Here is a 13,934-nt window from a genome sequence, read left to right as displayed (position 1 = left end):
GCTTTCAACAAGTATTTAAAGGTAGCATGTGTTTGGTAACAGTGCAGCAACCAGCTGAGCATCGCATCACAAATGATGCATTACAAAAAGGACCAAGTGTACACTGTATTTCTGCTTTACTCTTTGCTTGATATGATTTTGTGTGTGTGTGTGTGTGTGTGTGTGTGTGTGTGTGTGTTCAAGTGTATTCTCTATAGAGGGTGTGTGAACTTATTTCCTGGTTGTTTGACTTTACACGCAACTGTATCTGTGGGTGTAACCTGCATGCCCACCTGGTCATGGTGCTTTGGTGCAGTGCAGCTGCTACAAACTGTCATCGAGAGCTGGAAGAAGGCCAGGGTTCCTCTGCACCCGTAATCTTCCCACACTCACAGCCACCTGTAGCACAGCTCTAGCCACAGTCCATTTCAGACTAGTAGGATCTCAACTGGCTGCTTCACTGAACCATGGGCCATTTCAAATCTCAGTACAACTCCATCAAATCTTCATCGGACAGCAGCCAGGAAAACTCCAGTGACACAGAGGGGAGCTATACACAGTAATTCTATAGTTAAAATAACTGTAACTGGTTTGCCTTGTGTGCAGTTGGAAAGTGCTTGGAGTGTTTATACTAATCCAGTAACATCATGTCATTTAACAATGTATTTGTTACATAAAGCATATTAGTGGATAGTGGATAGTGGAGATTATACAAAATGCACGTTGAAGTAGCTGAATTCACTAAGCAATGTCTCCACACTTTTTGGACATATTTTGTGTTGGTTTTAAGCCTGTTATATGTTGCTGTTCCCCAAGTCAATTTTATCCTGGATTGCAGAGCAGAACTACAGAACACAACACTCAAATTCCCTACAGGAATTACATGCCCCAGACCCTTTCCAAAAGCTTAAGCACACTTGACATGGAGTAATGGACATTCACAAATATTTAAAAGTATATCAGCCATGTAACAGACAGAGGAATGAAAGCTCATATTGATATATTTGGGTTATAGCCATTTATAACTGTATAACGTACCAAACTTACATAATACACAACTACATCAAACACTCAGACTTTCCCTGCCCTCAGAAAATAAATATAAGTGCAGATAACACCACCCAATGTAACTACTAATGAGCATGTTTAAAGCTGTTTCTGAAACGTTCAATTCTAGACAATGTCACGTTACATGAGGAGCTGCAGAAGGTTAATTACACAATTCTGTCAAATATTAAGTGCATCCCATGTGTTTGTCAGATGAAAGTGCATATAAAACAAATGAGGGCAATTATGAATTTCTATAGTGTTCATTTGTTCTTCTTTTCTCATCCATGGCAGAGTAAAGCCATGATAAAGCCAAAAATAAAATTTCTAATGTTGTGCCTCTACGAATGATTTGCAAGCAGAGGGGTTCAGCAGTGCCTACCTAAATTCTCTTTGCGCTCCAGTACAATATGTAGTGTAAAAATACCCGTTTTAAACACAGGGCATGTGAAACTGTTCTGTGATTCCTGTTATCAAAGTCAAACATATCCCTGCAGAACACACTGAATAAAGCTATGTTTCTAATTATTTAGTAATTTTTGTCACAGATCCATCCTCATCAGAGTGCACCCAGTGGTGCACCTTTCCTGAGCGCTGATAGATGTCGCTTGTCATCTCCCTTGTTTCTGTATTTAACCTCACTCTCACTAACACTCAGTTAAATTAGCATTTAGCTTAGAAATTAACATCTTCATGACAATGCATTTTTGCGTTCTCCATATTCTGCCTAATTCCGTTCCTCTGTATACTTTTTTGTTTGCGTTAGTTTGAAATGTTGCTCAGTTGTTTGAATCCTTTGGCTTTGTTTTCGACCACTATTCAATATTCTGTAATTTATTCTTATTTTCCATTTATTTTTCCAGTTTTGTAATGTTTTATCTGTTGTAATAACCTGTTCTTCTCAAGATTTGATATTTTTCTTAATTTAGATAATTATACTTTTAGTGAATTAATTGATTAATCAATAAATGGTGATTAACATACTGAATAATTGGTATTGTTAATGTTGTCATTTTGCCAAAACATGCGTTGTTATAACATAATTGATAGTGGGGCTAAAGTCAAACTCCTCGCATTGTGATAACACTTGTAAGAATGTAGATTAAGGTACTAAAGTCTTGAGAACACATTAAAACTCTATAAATTCTTATTTATTTATTTATTTATTTATTATTTTACAGAGTAAAAGAAAAAAAAGTAAATGAAGATAAGTTAAGGTCATGGTTTCAGGAGTTTAATTCGCTCTGCCACCATGAAATTCAAAGAAGGTCTTAGGTACTTCCTTTTCAGTTCCCACTTATATGTAGATAATATAATTTATTTAGAAAACTTGGTATTAAACAAGAAAGTTAAACATAGTAGAAGTGATCCTATGGTATTCTTAGTCACTTAGACCTTTTAATTTATACACACTGGAGGGGCTTTAGACATCTTTTGCATAAATTTGGCATATTAAAATAAACAGGCACTCAAAGCAGCTGTTCTGAATATGACAGCTTAAATGCAATGTCTACAATTGTAGGGAACTGCTGCTCTCTCGGGTTTGTTTACGTTTAGAAGCTCCTTGTCTTTTATGGCGGATTGGTATGTTTGAGGAAAAAAAAACAACAACTGTAGCTTGTCCCTGGCTGAAATTGAACTTGTCTACAAGTTTTTATTCACTGTGTGAATTACCACAGACACTTATTTATAACTCGAGCTGTTTACTTTTGTGGCACTTTCATTCTGCACTTCCATGCAGTTAGTGTGGTGCTTGATCTTTGTGGTATTTTGACCAAAGCATTTCACAGATATTTTCTTGATATTAGTATATGATACAAGTTTACATTAGTTTCAATGCTCTAATAAATTGCTTCCCACTATGTTCTATAACTCATGAATTAACCAGGAGTATCAGAAGAATTTGGCAGTGCTCAACATCTCAACATGTCTTTTTTTTTGTTTGTCTCCACAGAGAAGACATTAGAACAGCCAATGTCATCGCTGCTGATGCGGTCACCTGCCTGGTCATCGACAGAGAGTGAGTTTTTTCTTCTGTGTGCATTTGTGTGTGTCAGATTAAAGACCAATCTATTCATGCAACATTTTTGATTATGTCTAGCCTTTTTCACTTGTATTTTGTAAAACTAAAGACATGTGAAGTAACATTAAATTATGCTCTGACCAGAACAAAACAAATCAGAAAAATAATACTTTCCAGTTGTCAGTACATAGTGCAGTTTCTGCAGTGCTGAGCCTGAAGTAGTAATAACAGAGGCTCTGTTCTCCCTATTTCAGGTCAGTGGTGTATCACAATGATTTTAAAGCTGTAAATTAAGTGTAAAACACTACCTAGTATTCCTTTTAATAAACACCTCAAAAATTCTGGAAAATCTTTAAATTGTGAAGAGCCATTGTATTATTTAGCAACATAACTATTTTAGTGTTGTTGAGGTGTGGGTACTTTGAGGACTTGTACATTGTTATTAGAAAACAGATTATTTATTATTATTATTATTATTATTTGCAAAGTTCCTTTTCTCAAGTCAATTACTGCTCTTATAAATCGGAAGCAAGACCAAAGATTGAGTTTCTTCTTTTTCTCATATATGAAAGTTTAATGTTGTTTATCTGATGGAGACTGCAAGGTCTACACAGGTCTGCCAGGTAACTCTAATAAGTACACTATAGTATAATGACAGACTTGACTGATTATACTCTTCATTTCTATCAGTAGTTTTATCAGGGGAGGTTGGGTCCCCCTTGTTAGACTTGGTTACTCCTGAGGTTTCTTCCTCCAGCCTCGAGAGAGTTTTTCCTTGCCACTGTCACCTTTGGTTTGCCCACATGGGGCTTTCTGATTTGCGTTGCTACCTGTCCTTATACTAATTCTGTAAAACTGCTTTGTGAAATAATCAGTTGTAAAAAGCGCTGTATAAAGAAATTTTGATTGACCGATTGATTGATACCCAGTAAGATAGGTTAAAGGCGGAAGACACATTCCTTTGTACTATGTACAATGACAAATAGTTGAACGTTACATCATTATATTGTGCAGTAGTCATAACTCCCATGGTATTTTCATATATTGACTTAGAAATTAAATATATGGTCAGTGAAAAAAAACTGTTTGCTTGTGTCATTAATGTTCATCATGTTGTTACAATAACTTTACAGCTACCGAATTCATTCTTTTTCCTGTAAAGCATTTTTTAATGCAAGGTTCTGATCATAATTAAATATAAGTGGGTTTTTGATATTTCCACACTATAAACTTTAAGCATCTAGAGATTGTTTAAACTCCTCATTTACAAAAAGTTTTTTTAATGAACCATGTATTTAAAGGTTCCTGAGGTTTTTGTTGTTGTTGTTGTTGTTGTTTTTTTTTTTTTTTTTTTTTTTTTTACTTTGCCAGTGTATGCAAAAAGTTTTTAATGGCATCATCCTACACACACTCACGTAGTGTGAAAGCACACATGCTTGATTAGTGTACCCAGGCCAGGCCTCTAAAATAACAGGGAACAAAGCAAACGGCCTCGTTTGGAGCACCGCTGTGAGTGTGAAGGAACAGCAGCCTTGGGTGAAATACCTTGCACAGCATGCTTCATAGATTTTGGATCTCCATGGACACTGAAACTCCAGGGTGTCTGGATCTACCTTCTTCCAAGGCACTCCTAAAAATAGCAGCCCCCTACCAGATCTGACTCCCAAAGGAGCATGGCTCCACAGGGGGAAAAGGCCATTAAAGCAGGTCCATCAGTGGACCTGATAGGTTTATGACAGGGCCATTAAAAAATGCTTGTTTTGGCCAGCATGCTGTGTGCTGGCGCTTAGACTGTGAAGCAATTATGTGATTTGAGTCAAACTGGCCTGTGCCTCAAGTTTCATGTCTGAACTGTGGGAAGTATCAGATAAAGCAAGACAGCTTTTAACCTGTATGTGTCTACAGGACATAGTAGCCAGTATGAAATATGAATCAGTAATTTATGTGGCCAGCCCACATCTGGAGATTGTTTAAGGAAGCTGAATAAACCAGCTTGACATTTCCTGAATTCTAAAGCCCAGCGTGTTGGTGGCATAGTTAGGCTAGGAGGACAGTTTGCTGGGAAAAATAGGTCAGGTTCCATGCTGTCTGGCAATTTCCTTGGTGGATTTAAAGGAATAGTCCAGCAAAAAATCTAATGTACACATGACTTAGTTTCAGTGAAAAAAAAGGAATTAAATTGTGTTGTGTTCTCCCTGTGTCTGCGTGGGTTTCCTCCGGGTGACTGTCTGTGAGGAGTGTGGTGTGTTCTCCCTGTGTCTGCGTGGGTTTCCTCCGGGTGACTGTCTGTGAGGAGTGTGGTGTGTTCTCCCTGTGTCAGCGTGGGTTTCCTCCGGGTGACTATCTGTGAGGAGTGTGGTGTGTTCTCCCTGTGTCTGCGTGGGTTTCCTCCGGGTGACTGTCTGTGAGGAGTGTGGTGTGTTCTCCCTGTGTCTGCGTGGGTTTCCTCCGGGTGACTGTCTGTGAGGAGTATGGTGTGTTCTCCCTGTGTCTGCGTGGGTTTCCTCCGGGTGTCTGTGAGGAGTGTGGTGTGTTCTCCCTGTGTCCGCGTGGGTTTCATCCGGGTGCTCCGGTTTCCTCCCACAGTCCAAAGACCCATTGCTAGGTGGATTGGATTCAAAAAGTTTCCATAGGTGCGAGTGTTTGAGTGAATGTGTGAATGTGTGTCGCCCTTTGAAGGACTAACTGACTAGATAAGCGCTTACAGACAATGAATGAATGAATGAATGAATATTCAGACTTCATCAAATGGTTGAAACAACGTACCCAGTGGTTACTCTGTGGTTGCTCACTGTACTTAATCTTACAAGTAGGAACTGCTTAGAAATATGTATTGATTCTTAGGGAGATGTTACACTAAAGGTACTGGGAAAGAACACTGTTAAATATGGCATGATACACTGTAAGTGCAGGGAAATTACAATGTAAATATGGTTACACTCTAAAAATGATAAAGTGTTACCAATCAGACCTGTAAGTCTTGCAGTAGCTAATGCCGTTACCCTCAGATGCCTTAATCTACTCCTGATCCTTGCAACAATGGATTAACTCTATTAGTGGTTTGAGAAAGTGGTGAAGTTTTGTAGCATGCATACATTGCTAGATGCACTGTGTTTTTTATAATTGATATTCACATATATTTAGACAACCTTTATATTGATGGATTTAAGTTAAGTAAGATGGACTAATTGGATGTGGAATTCAACTATGAATACAGTGTGATATAATCTTCATTGAAAAGCATGAAATAGAATGGGACATTCTGGAGCAGCAGTGCATGAGCGTCACTATGCCCATTGGCATGTGATAGCTTGAGGTCAGTCCCATATTAATACTCTTCATTTGGATGAGGTTATGTCATGTTTGCAGCATTTGAGCTGTATGTTATTCCCCATAAGCTGTTTGTATGGGATATGGATTCATTAATCCATATTAATTAGTATGTACACTGTTAGAAAAACTTTTCACTGTGGTGGTACCCTCAGGGGTACATATTTAGTAGATTTATTTAGGAAAAATAATTATGACTTATTCTATATTAATTGTAGATTTAAATTTTGTGTTGACTTTTTCCCAGAGATGTCTTTTCACACCTATAGCATATAGTCAGAGATTTCCCACATAAGAGATGTCTCCCAGCTGGAAACGTTCTGTGAGCTTTAGGCATGATGTAATATCATGTAGTATTGCCATTTAAACTGTTCCTGTTTGCTCGTATATTTCCCACACTTTGTACTAGGGGGCTAGTAGTATAAATATCTGGGTAATGTCTGGTACAAATATTATGGACAGCTCCTACAGGTGAAGTCATTACCTTAGGTTATTGTGCATGTGTGAAAGCTGCTTAAGAGTTGTTTGATGAGAAATGATCCATTCTATGGCCATTGTAAAAACAAAATAGCCCCCAAAGAAAACATATTTTTCCAGAGTGGAAACTATTCTTCCATCATAACCTTCCAAATAATACACATGTAGTTTCACTGGTGCCTAAAATAAAACAAATAAATAAATAAATCCATATTTATTGTTCCTTTAACCATAGTGATATATGGAATTTATTTCCCCTAAATCTTTATTTCACATCAAACCAGTCTGAAATGAAGCATAAAGTTTTGCATTTTTAAAAATCTTATTACCCTTTGGTCCACCATAGTTATTGTTTGGGGATAAGATTCTATAAAACAACTATTGTTGTTTAAACATTTTCTTGTAATTTGAAAATACCACGGTGGTGCAGCAGGTCGTGTCACAGTCAACACAGCTCCTGGGGCCTGTAGGTTGTGGGTTCAAGTCCTGCTCCAGGTGACTGTATGTGAGGAGTGCGGTCTGTTCTCCCTGTGTCTGCGTGGGTTTCCTCCGGGTGCTTCCGTTTCCTCCCACAGTCCAAAAACACATGTTTGTAGGAGGATTGGTGACTCGAAAGTGTCTGTAGGTGTGAGTGAATGTGTGAGTATGTGTCGCCCTGTGAAGGAGTGGCGCCCCCTTCAGGGTGTGTGCCTTGGCCCTATGCCGAGTAATTCCGGGGTAGGCTCCGGACCCACCGTCACCCTGAACTGGATAAGCGCTTACAGACAATGAATGAATGAATATCTGTGTTAAAGGCCCATCAAGAGTGTACCATGTGTAAATCACTGTCATGATGCAAAACTGGAATAATAAAATATAATATTATTTCCTCTTGTGCTTCATGTAGTACAGATGGCAAACAGGAGAAAAGAAAATTCCCCGCCTGCAAATTTCTCAAATTATGACAAATGGCTCAATCAAGAAGGAAATGAAATTAAGAGCAATTTAAGTTCCCAGCGTGTCACACTCCTGAATACATTTCATCAGGGTTTTGCTTGCTCCATAATCTCCTTAATGATAAGTTGCTAACAGGTAATCTGTTTTAAGCACCTAAATTATTTTCAGTCATCATTATACTTGATTGTGGTGGTATTATTTTAAGTAAACATTTAACTTCATTAGGCTTTGTAAACAACTTAAAGTATGAATTAATAATTTAACTGAACAAAAGCAGTACAAAGCTACCTTAGAGAACGATAAAAAAAGAAAAAAATATTTTATTGTTTTTCTCTGATAGAGCACAGATTAGTTTCCAGCAGTATGCATGCACTGTGTGTGCTGTGCGGGTAGAGATATATTTGCCACAGCCAAATGGACTAACTCAATCCAGCCCCAGGCTACAGTGGGCTTTAATTGAGTGCAAGATGTCCCTCTAAAATAGGCCAGGCATGCCATCGCCCCCTGGCTGCAGAATATAAAGTGGCACATTTGACAAAGCTAATGGCAATGGAAATTGTTTCATCTGAAAATTTTGCCTATAACATTCCACTGAGAGATATTCTGAGAAATTTGCATATTTTTTCACACCACAGTTGGGGAATTACTAATTATGTTTACTAAAGTATGGATTTTTGTATAATCCCCATTTCCAGAAAAGTTGGGACATTTTGTAAAATGCAATAAAAACAAGAATGTTTGCTTTGTTCATTCTCTTTTTCCAAACTGCAAAAGTACAAATTGATCCAACTCACTGAATGGCTTGATTGTATTTTAAACATAAACTCATTTAACACCGGCAACACACTCCAAAAAGTATTTCCATGCTTACCACTGTGGTACATCAACTTTCCTTTTTAATTACACTGTTTAATCATTTGGGAACTGAGGATATCATTTGTTAAAGTTTTGCAAATGGACTTTTTGTGCATTCTTACTTGATACAAGAGTTCAGCTACTCAGCTGTTCATGGTCGCCTTGCTGACATAACCATGGACTTCCCAGGATAACACATAGTCTTGATGGCAGTTTATGTCCCAGAATGGAAAACACATCAATTTTGTTTTATAAAAAAAAGCTGAAACATGGAATTTTAACAGTCTTTTGGACCATCTGAGATAAGCTTGGGTCCAGAGAACTCATTAGTTATTCAGCATAGACTTATAGTGTGGCTTTCTCCTTGTATTTCATGCTGCATTTCTTGATGAAGTGGTGGACTGGGTTATCTAACAAGGGTTTTCCAAATTGCTCCCAAGCCCATTTGGCTATATTTATCACAGTATTGTGACAGTTTCTCATGCTGTGCAGTTTGAGGGCTCAAATTTCATGAATGTTCACAGTGTTTCCATACACAGATTTCTCCAGATTACCTCAATGTTTTAAAGTGTTTGATAAATCTCACCTGCTTATTATGTAATGATTAAAGATTGAAATGTATTTTGAATATTATGTAAATTTTACTCTTAATTTGCCTCTGTCACAATTATTTGGGGTGTATTGCAGGCATCAGATTCTAAATTTCCCAAATTAAAATAGGTATTCAGTGAACACACTGAGAAAAACAAGGATTAATGTATTGCAGATTCGTTTTTTTTTCCTTTCTTGTATTTTACAAAGTGTCTTGAATTTTCCCATCATTTCTGGACATGGGCTTGTAATTTCCTGAGATTTTTCTGAGTATATTAGAGAAATTAAAGTGCTTTTTCCCTCACTACATTTTTACCTTAAATGCTTTGTAGATGCTTAGGTGCTTTGGGGATTTAGCTTATTTTAGAACAAAATGGTCCAAAAACAGAGGACCAGACTGATACACAGTTCAGTTTCTTTGTTGATAGAGGCTGGATATTCTAAGATGTTTCATGCATTTCAACAAGTTAATCAGAGCCCAAGATATTTGGTGAGAACCTTGTGACCATACCTTTCCTGGAAGAAGGATTATATTACATACACCACTGATTGTAGCACTTCTCCAAACATCTAAAACTCTGTTATCAGTCTGTCTGTCTTGGGTTTGGTACATATATTAACTCTTCTGACTGAAAGAGTAAAGAAAACAGAATTTATCATGTGCTTGATGATTATAACTAACCTGTTTTAATTTTTTCAGTTCCTTCAAACATTTGATTGGAGGTCTGGATGACGTGTCAAACAAAGGCTATGATGACGCTGGAGCTAAAGCAAAGTAAGTTTCTTTCTCAGTATATGCATATGTATCATATGTACAAAGTCATTTGTAACTATATGTTTTCTTTACAGTATTTATAAATATGTACACACTCTGAGTTGCCATATTATTAGTTCTTGAAAGATTCACATTGCCTGCCAAATTTGTAAGATTCCACTCACAAACATAAGCAATGGAACACAAGAAGGATTGAACTTGTTAGGTAGAACAGGATCTTTTTTGTGATCCAAAATGTGATCATTTTTTGACAGTTGCACCTGACTCTCCACTAGTACTAATACTAGTAATAATACTGTGCTGCACAGTGCACGTCACATCCAAATATATTCTGCGGCTGTGTTCGTAGACTATAATTTATTAACAATCTAACCTCACATGTTTACCTCACTGCTGTTCCCGGAGCTCTGTCTTGTGGCCTTTTTTTTCCCACTTTCATATCTTGAAGTGTAGTTTCGCTTCATCTTCTGATGACACACTAACACACCCTAACTTGATGGGAATGGGATATGACGGAACCTACGCCAATTTGCTGGGCCCTACGCAGCGTGTGTAAGGAGCATATGTTGCCATCCAACTTTGATGCAGTATAACCTTTGGTGTTTTATTGCTTTTATACAACAGTTAAGCAAAAATAAGGAACAAAGTAAAGCCAAGTGTTCCTGTATGTTAGTACTGATATAGCTCAACAACATCATTTGCTTGCTTATTATTCAAATTAATTTGCTTCCATATTAAATGGTGCTGTAATTATACTGCATTTCATCTGAACTCGGATGTCTACATTTCTAAGAAGAGTTCTAAGCAGGACATTTCAAGTGAAATGCACCCACAAATCAGAAGTACTGGACAATCAGGGGATCCTGGCCAACCTAGTGTTCAAAATCCAAGATGGCTGCCCACACATCAGTGTCTAAATGCAGTTGTATTATACAATTTGTGAGTGCTTCTATCTATTTGTGTCTCATTAAATGAGTTGAACACACAGTAACTGTCCAGCTGCTGTCCTTAACAATGCTAACTGGGAACAAGCTAACAATGGGTAAAAGGATTGGCATAGTGTTTTCGGAATGTTTAACTGGAAAGTGGTCATTTCTTAGGAATTTAATGGAACACAGAATTATTCTGGCTTCACCACATGTATTATTTTGCTGTACCATTTAAAGGCAACGTTCATAATTGTAATAATAACAATAACGGTTCCTCACATTTTGAAATCTCTGTATTCTGTTTGTGCACTGGAAACCCATCTAACGTGTTTATGAAACCCTAGTGTCAGTAAACGAGTAAAAAAAAAGAAAAAAAAAAAAAAAGAAATGGGCTCAGTCAGACATGCTAGGCTCCACACTCTCACTGCTTACAACAAAAAAATGGCAAAGAGACTCCAAAGGTTGAAAATCATTAAAAGGGATTAGGATATTGTTTTAGCCCTGCTCCATATGTAGGCTTTGCTGTTTCAGAATATTTAGGTAGGAACCCACCCTAAATTCGGGAGAGCATTAACTGCATGAAATTAAAGTCCAAAAATGCAACAAAACTGAACAGCTCAAGTTATAAATTCGTTCCTATGTTAATTCAAACTGTGAATAAATAAAAAAAAGTTCAAATTCAGCCACGTACACACCACAGTCGTTTTTTTCCTGAGACATACCATTTCAACTTAAAGGGAATGTCTATGATTGAGAGGAATTGCAGTTCTAAGCTCAGTGTCTTTAAGGTGGAACGGAACATAAATCGGTTGTTTGTTTGTGGCTGAAATTTAACCTGTCTGTAAGGTTTTATTCATTGTTTGAATTACCACAGAAACTCATTAGTAACTTGGGTTTATAGTATTGTAGCACTTTCGGTAATGCAGTTTCTTCCGAGTTTGGAGACATTTCCACCTTAAGTGATCCAAAACAACAGAAATAAGACAATATTACCCTCCTATTAAGGAGTGATAGAGCAATCTTGCTTTTCAATGATTCATACTTTTCAATGTTTGGATTTCTCTCCAGTGTCTAAAACAACTCCAGATGCCTCGAGCAGAGAGAGAGTAAAAGACTAGCATTTACAGACATTGAGGTTTCGTAAACACATTAGACCAGTTTCAAGCACGCAAACAGACTAGAGAGCTAGCAAATAGTGAGGAAACATCTGAATTTTATTATTTTTTGATCACAAGATCTTTAAAAGATGCAGTTTCTGAACGTAAACAAACCAGAGAGAACTGCAGTCCCCGACAATCGTAGACATTCCCTTTAAAGTGGACATTTTTAATAAGAAGCCATCAGTAAAGAAACCAATATCAGCCTCATTTATGGTTGTTCGACCATCACATCTACTGACAAAAAATCATGTCTAACATCAGGTTTAGAATTTGATGTTGTCCTACATTCTCTCTTCTTCAGAATCTGACCAAACAGACCACAATAAAAGTTAGAGATGTAGTGCAAGTTATCTGCAGAGTCAAGTGAGTCGTGAATTGCCAAACAGTGCTCATTGCAATTATGCTTTAATATTTTTAATGATTCTAATGAAAACGTGTTATTATGGGATGTTATACATTATCATGCTGTTTTCAACAGCCTATGTTTAAATCAATTATATTGTTTATTTCCTGTAACATTGTAATATTTAGTGTACCTAACAAACTTCCAGCTTAGCACCACACACACACACACACACACACACACACACACGCACACACACATATAACTTTGTCTCATTCCAATATTATCAAGATCAGTTTTCTCTCCTGTAATTTTCTTTTAATTGGTTTGGCCATGTGGCATATGCTTTGGGTCCAGATCATGCTTGAATTAATTGGTCTGCATCTCTCATTGTATGTACATGTCTGCCTGCTTCTCTGACCTGCTTGTGGCTATAATTATTTTTGTTCATAGGTTTTAAGAAAGGAGCAACTCTATCTGACCGAGTAGTTATCGAAGCTCTTTCTGAAGCCTCTCTGTGGTTATTGAGAGAGGAGAAATTTTACCATTTTCCTTCAGTGTTGCTGACCACTGAATTCTCATTCAATTTCAAATTTATTGCTGACCAGAGTCATTATACACTAGCAAGTGAGTGATAATGGTAGTGAAATATAATAGTTTGGGGAGGGGTAAAAGATATAAAATATAGATATTGCACTCTTGCCGCCAACAATGTTGAATTGAATCATCTCAAATAGACTTTATATATAACACTGTATGAAAATACCGTTATCTATAAAAATGGACCAACTGCGACTGCTGCTCAGACCCACTGTGGGCCGAGGGTTTCAGTTGCACAGGGACACAACTGATATACTCTTCACAGAAAAGGAGTAAGTAAAGAAATAAGAGAAACCACACATAAGCATAAGGTCACCATGCACAATTGTAAGCTTGGACTACTGGGGTATTAAACCAACCCTCACAACTCAGTTCCCTGGAGTCACTGTGTTACATCTAGGATTTTCAGAAAGAGTTGGAGTGGTATTTGTAATCCAGTCAGATTACAGTAGCATTCCAGCATATGAAGTAAAGTCTTCCCAGTAGAGTACTGGTTCTTACTGCAGCAAATGTATTACAACTTCCCTATTAATACCCTGGATGAACAGGTGTTTATAAGCTTACAGATACACCGTGTATGTCTAAGCTTGGCAAGTGGAAGGACATTTGCTTGTATTAGAGCACCCCCTCATGGTTCCAGATTGTTATGTACTACCATTTGTCGACAGCACTTTCATTCACAACTCATAGTGCTGCTATTAAAACAAGTCTAGTCCATGTATATCACAATTTGAAAAAGTGTGACTGAAAAAATGTCTGTGAGGAGTTTGGTGTATCCTCTCCGTGTACGTGAGGAATACCTTCTGGTGCTTTGGTTTTCTCCCACAGTCCAAAAACACATGTTGGTAGGTGGATTGGTTATTTAAAAGTGTCCATAGTTGTGAATGTG

At 37.4% G+C, this 13,934-nt stretch overlaps 1 protein-coding gene across 1 annotated transcript in view; it reads left to right on the top strand.

The window, feature by feature from the left end:
* The window catches only part of prkg1b (protein kinase cGMP-dependent 1b), a 198,856-nt gene that overhangs the window by 160,529 nt on the left and 24,393 nt on the right, over positions 1-13,934 (top strand). The window contains exons 8-9 of the mRNA XM_066664373.1: positions 2,981-3,046; positions 9,939-10,013. Coding sequence (XP_066520470.1) covers positions 2,981-3,046; positions 9,939-10,013 — 141 coding nt within the window. The remainder of the gene's footprint in view (positions 1-2,980; positions 3,047-9,938; positions 10,014-13,934) is intronic.

This window comes from Hoplias malabaricus, chromosome 3 (genome assembly GCF_029633855.1).
Source record: "Hoplias malabaricus isolate fHopMal1 chromosome 3, fHopMal1.hap1, whole genome shotgun sequence".
In the NCBI taxonomy this organism is placed as follows: Eukaryota; Metazoa; Chordata; class Actinopteri; order Characiformes; family Erythrinidae; genus Hoplias; species Hoplias malabaricus.
Note: the sequence above shows the minus strand (reverse complement) of the source record. Positions and strands in the feature narration are given on the sequence as shown.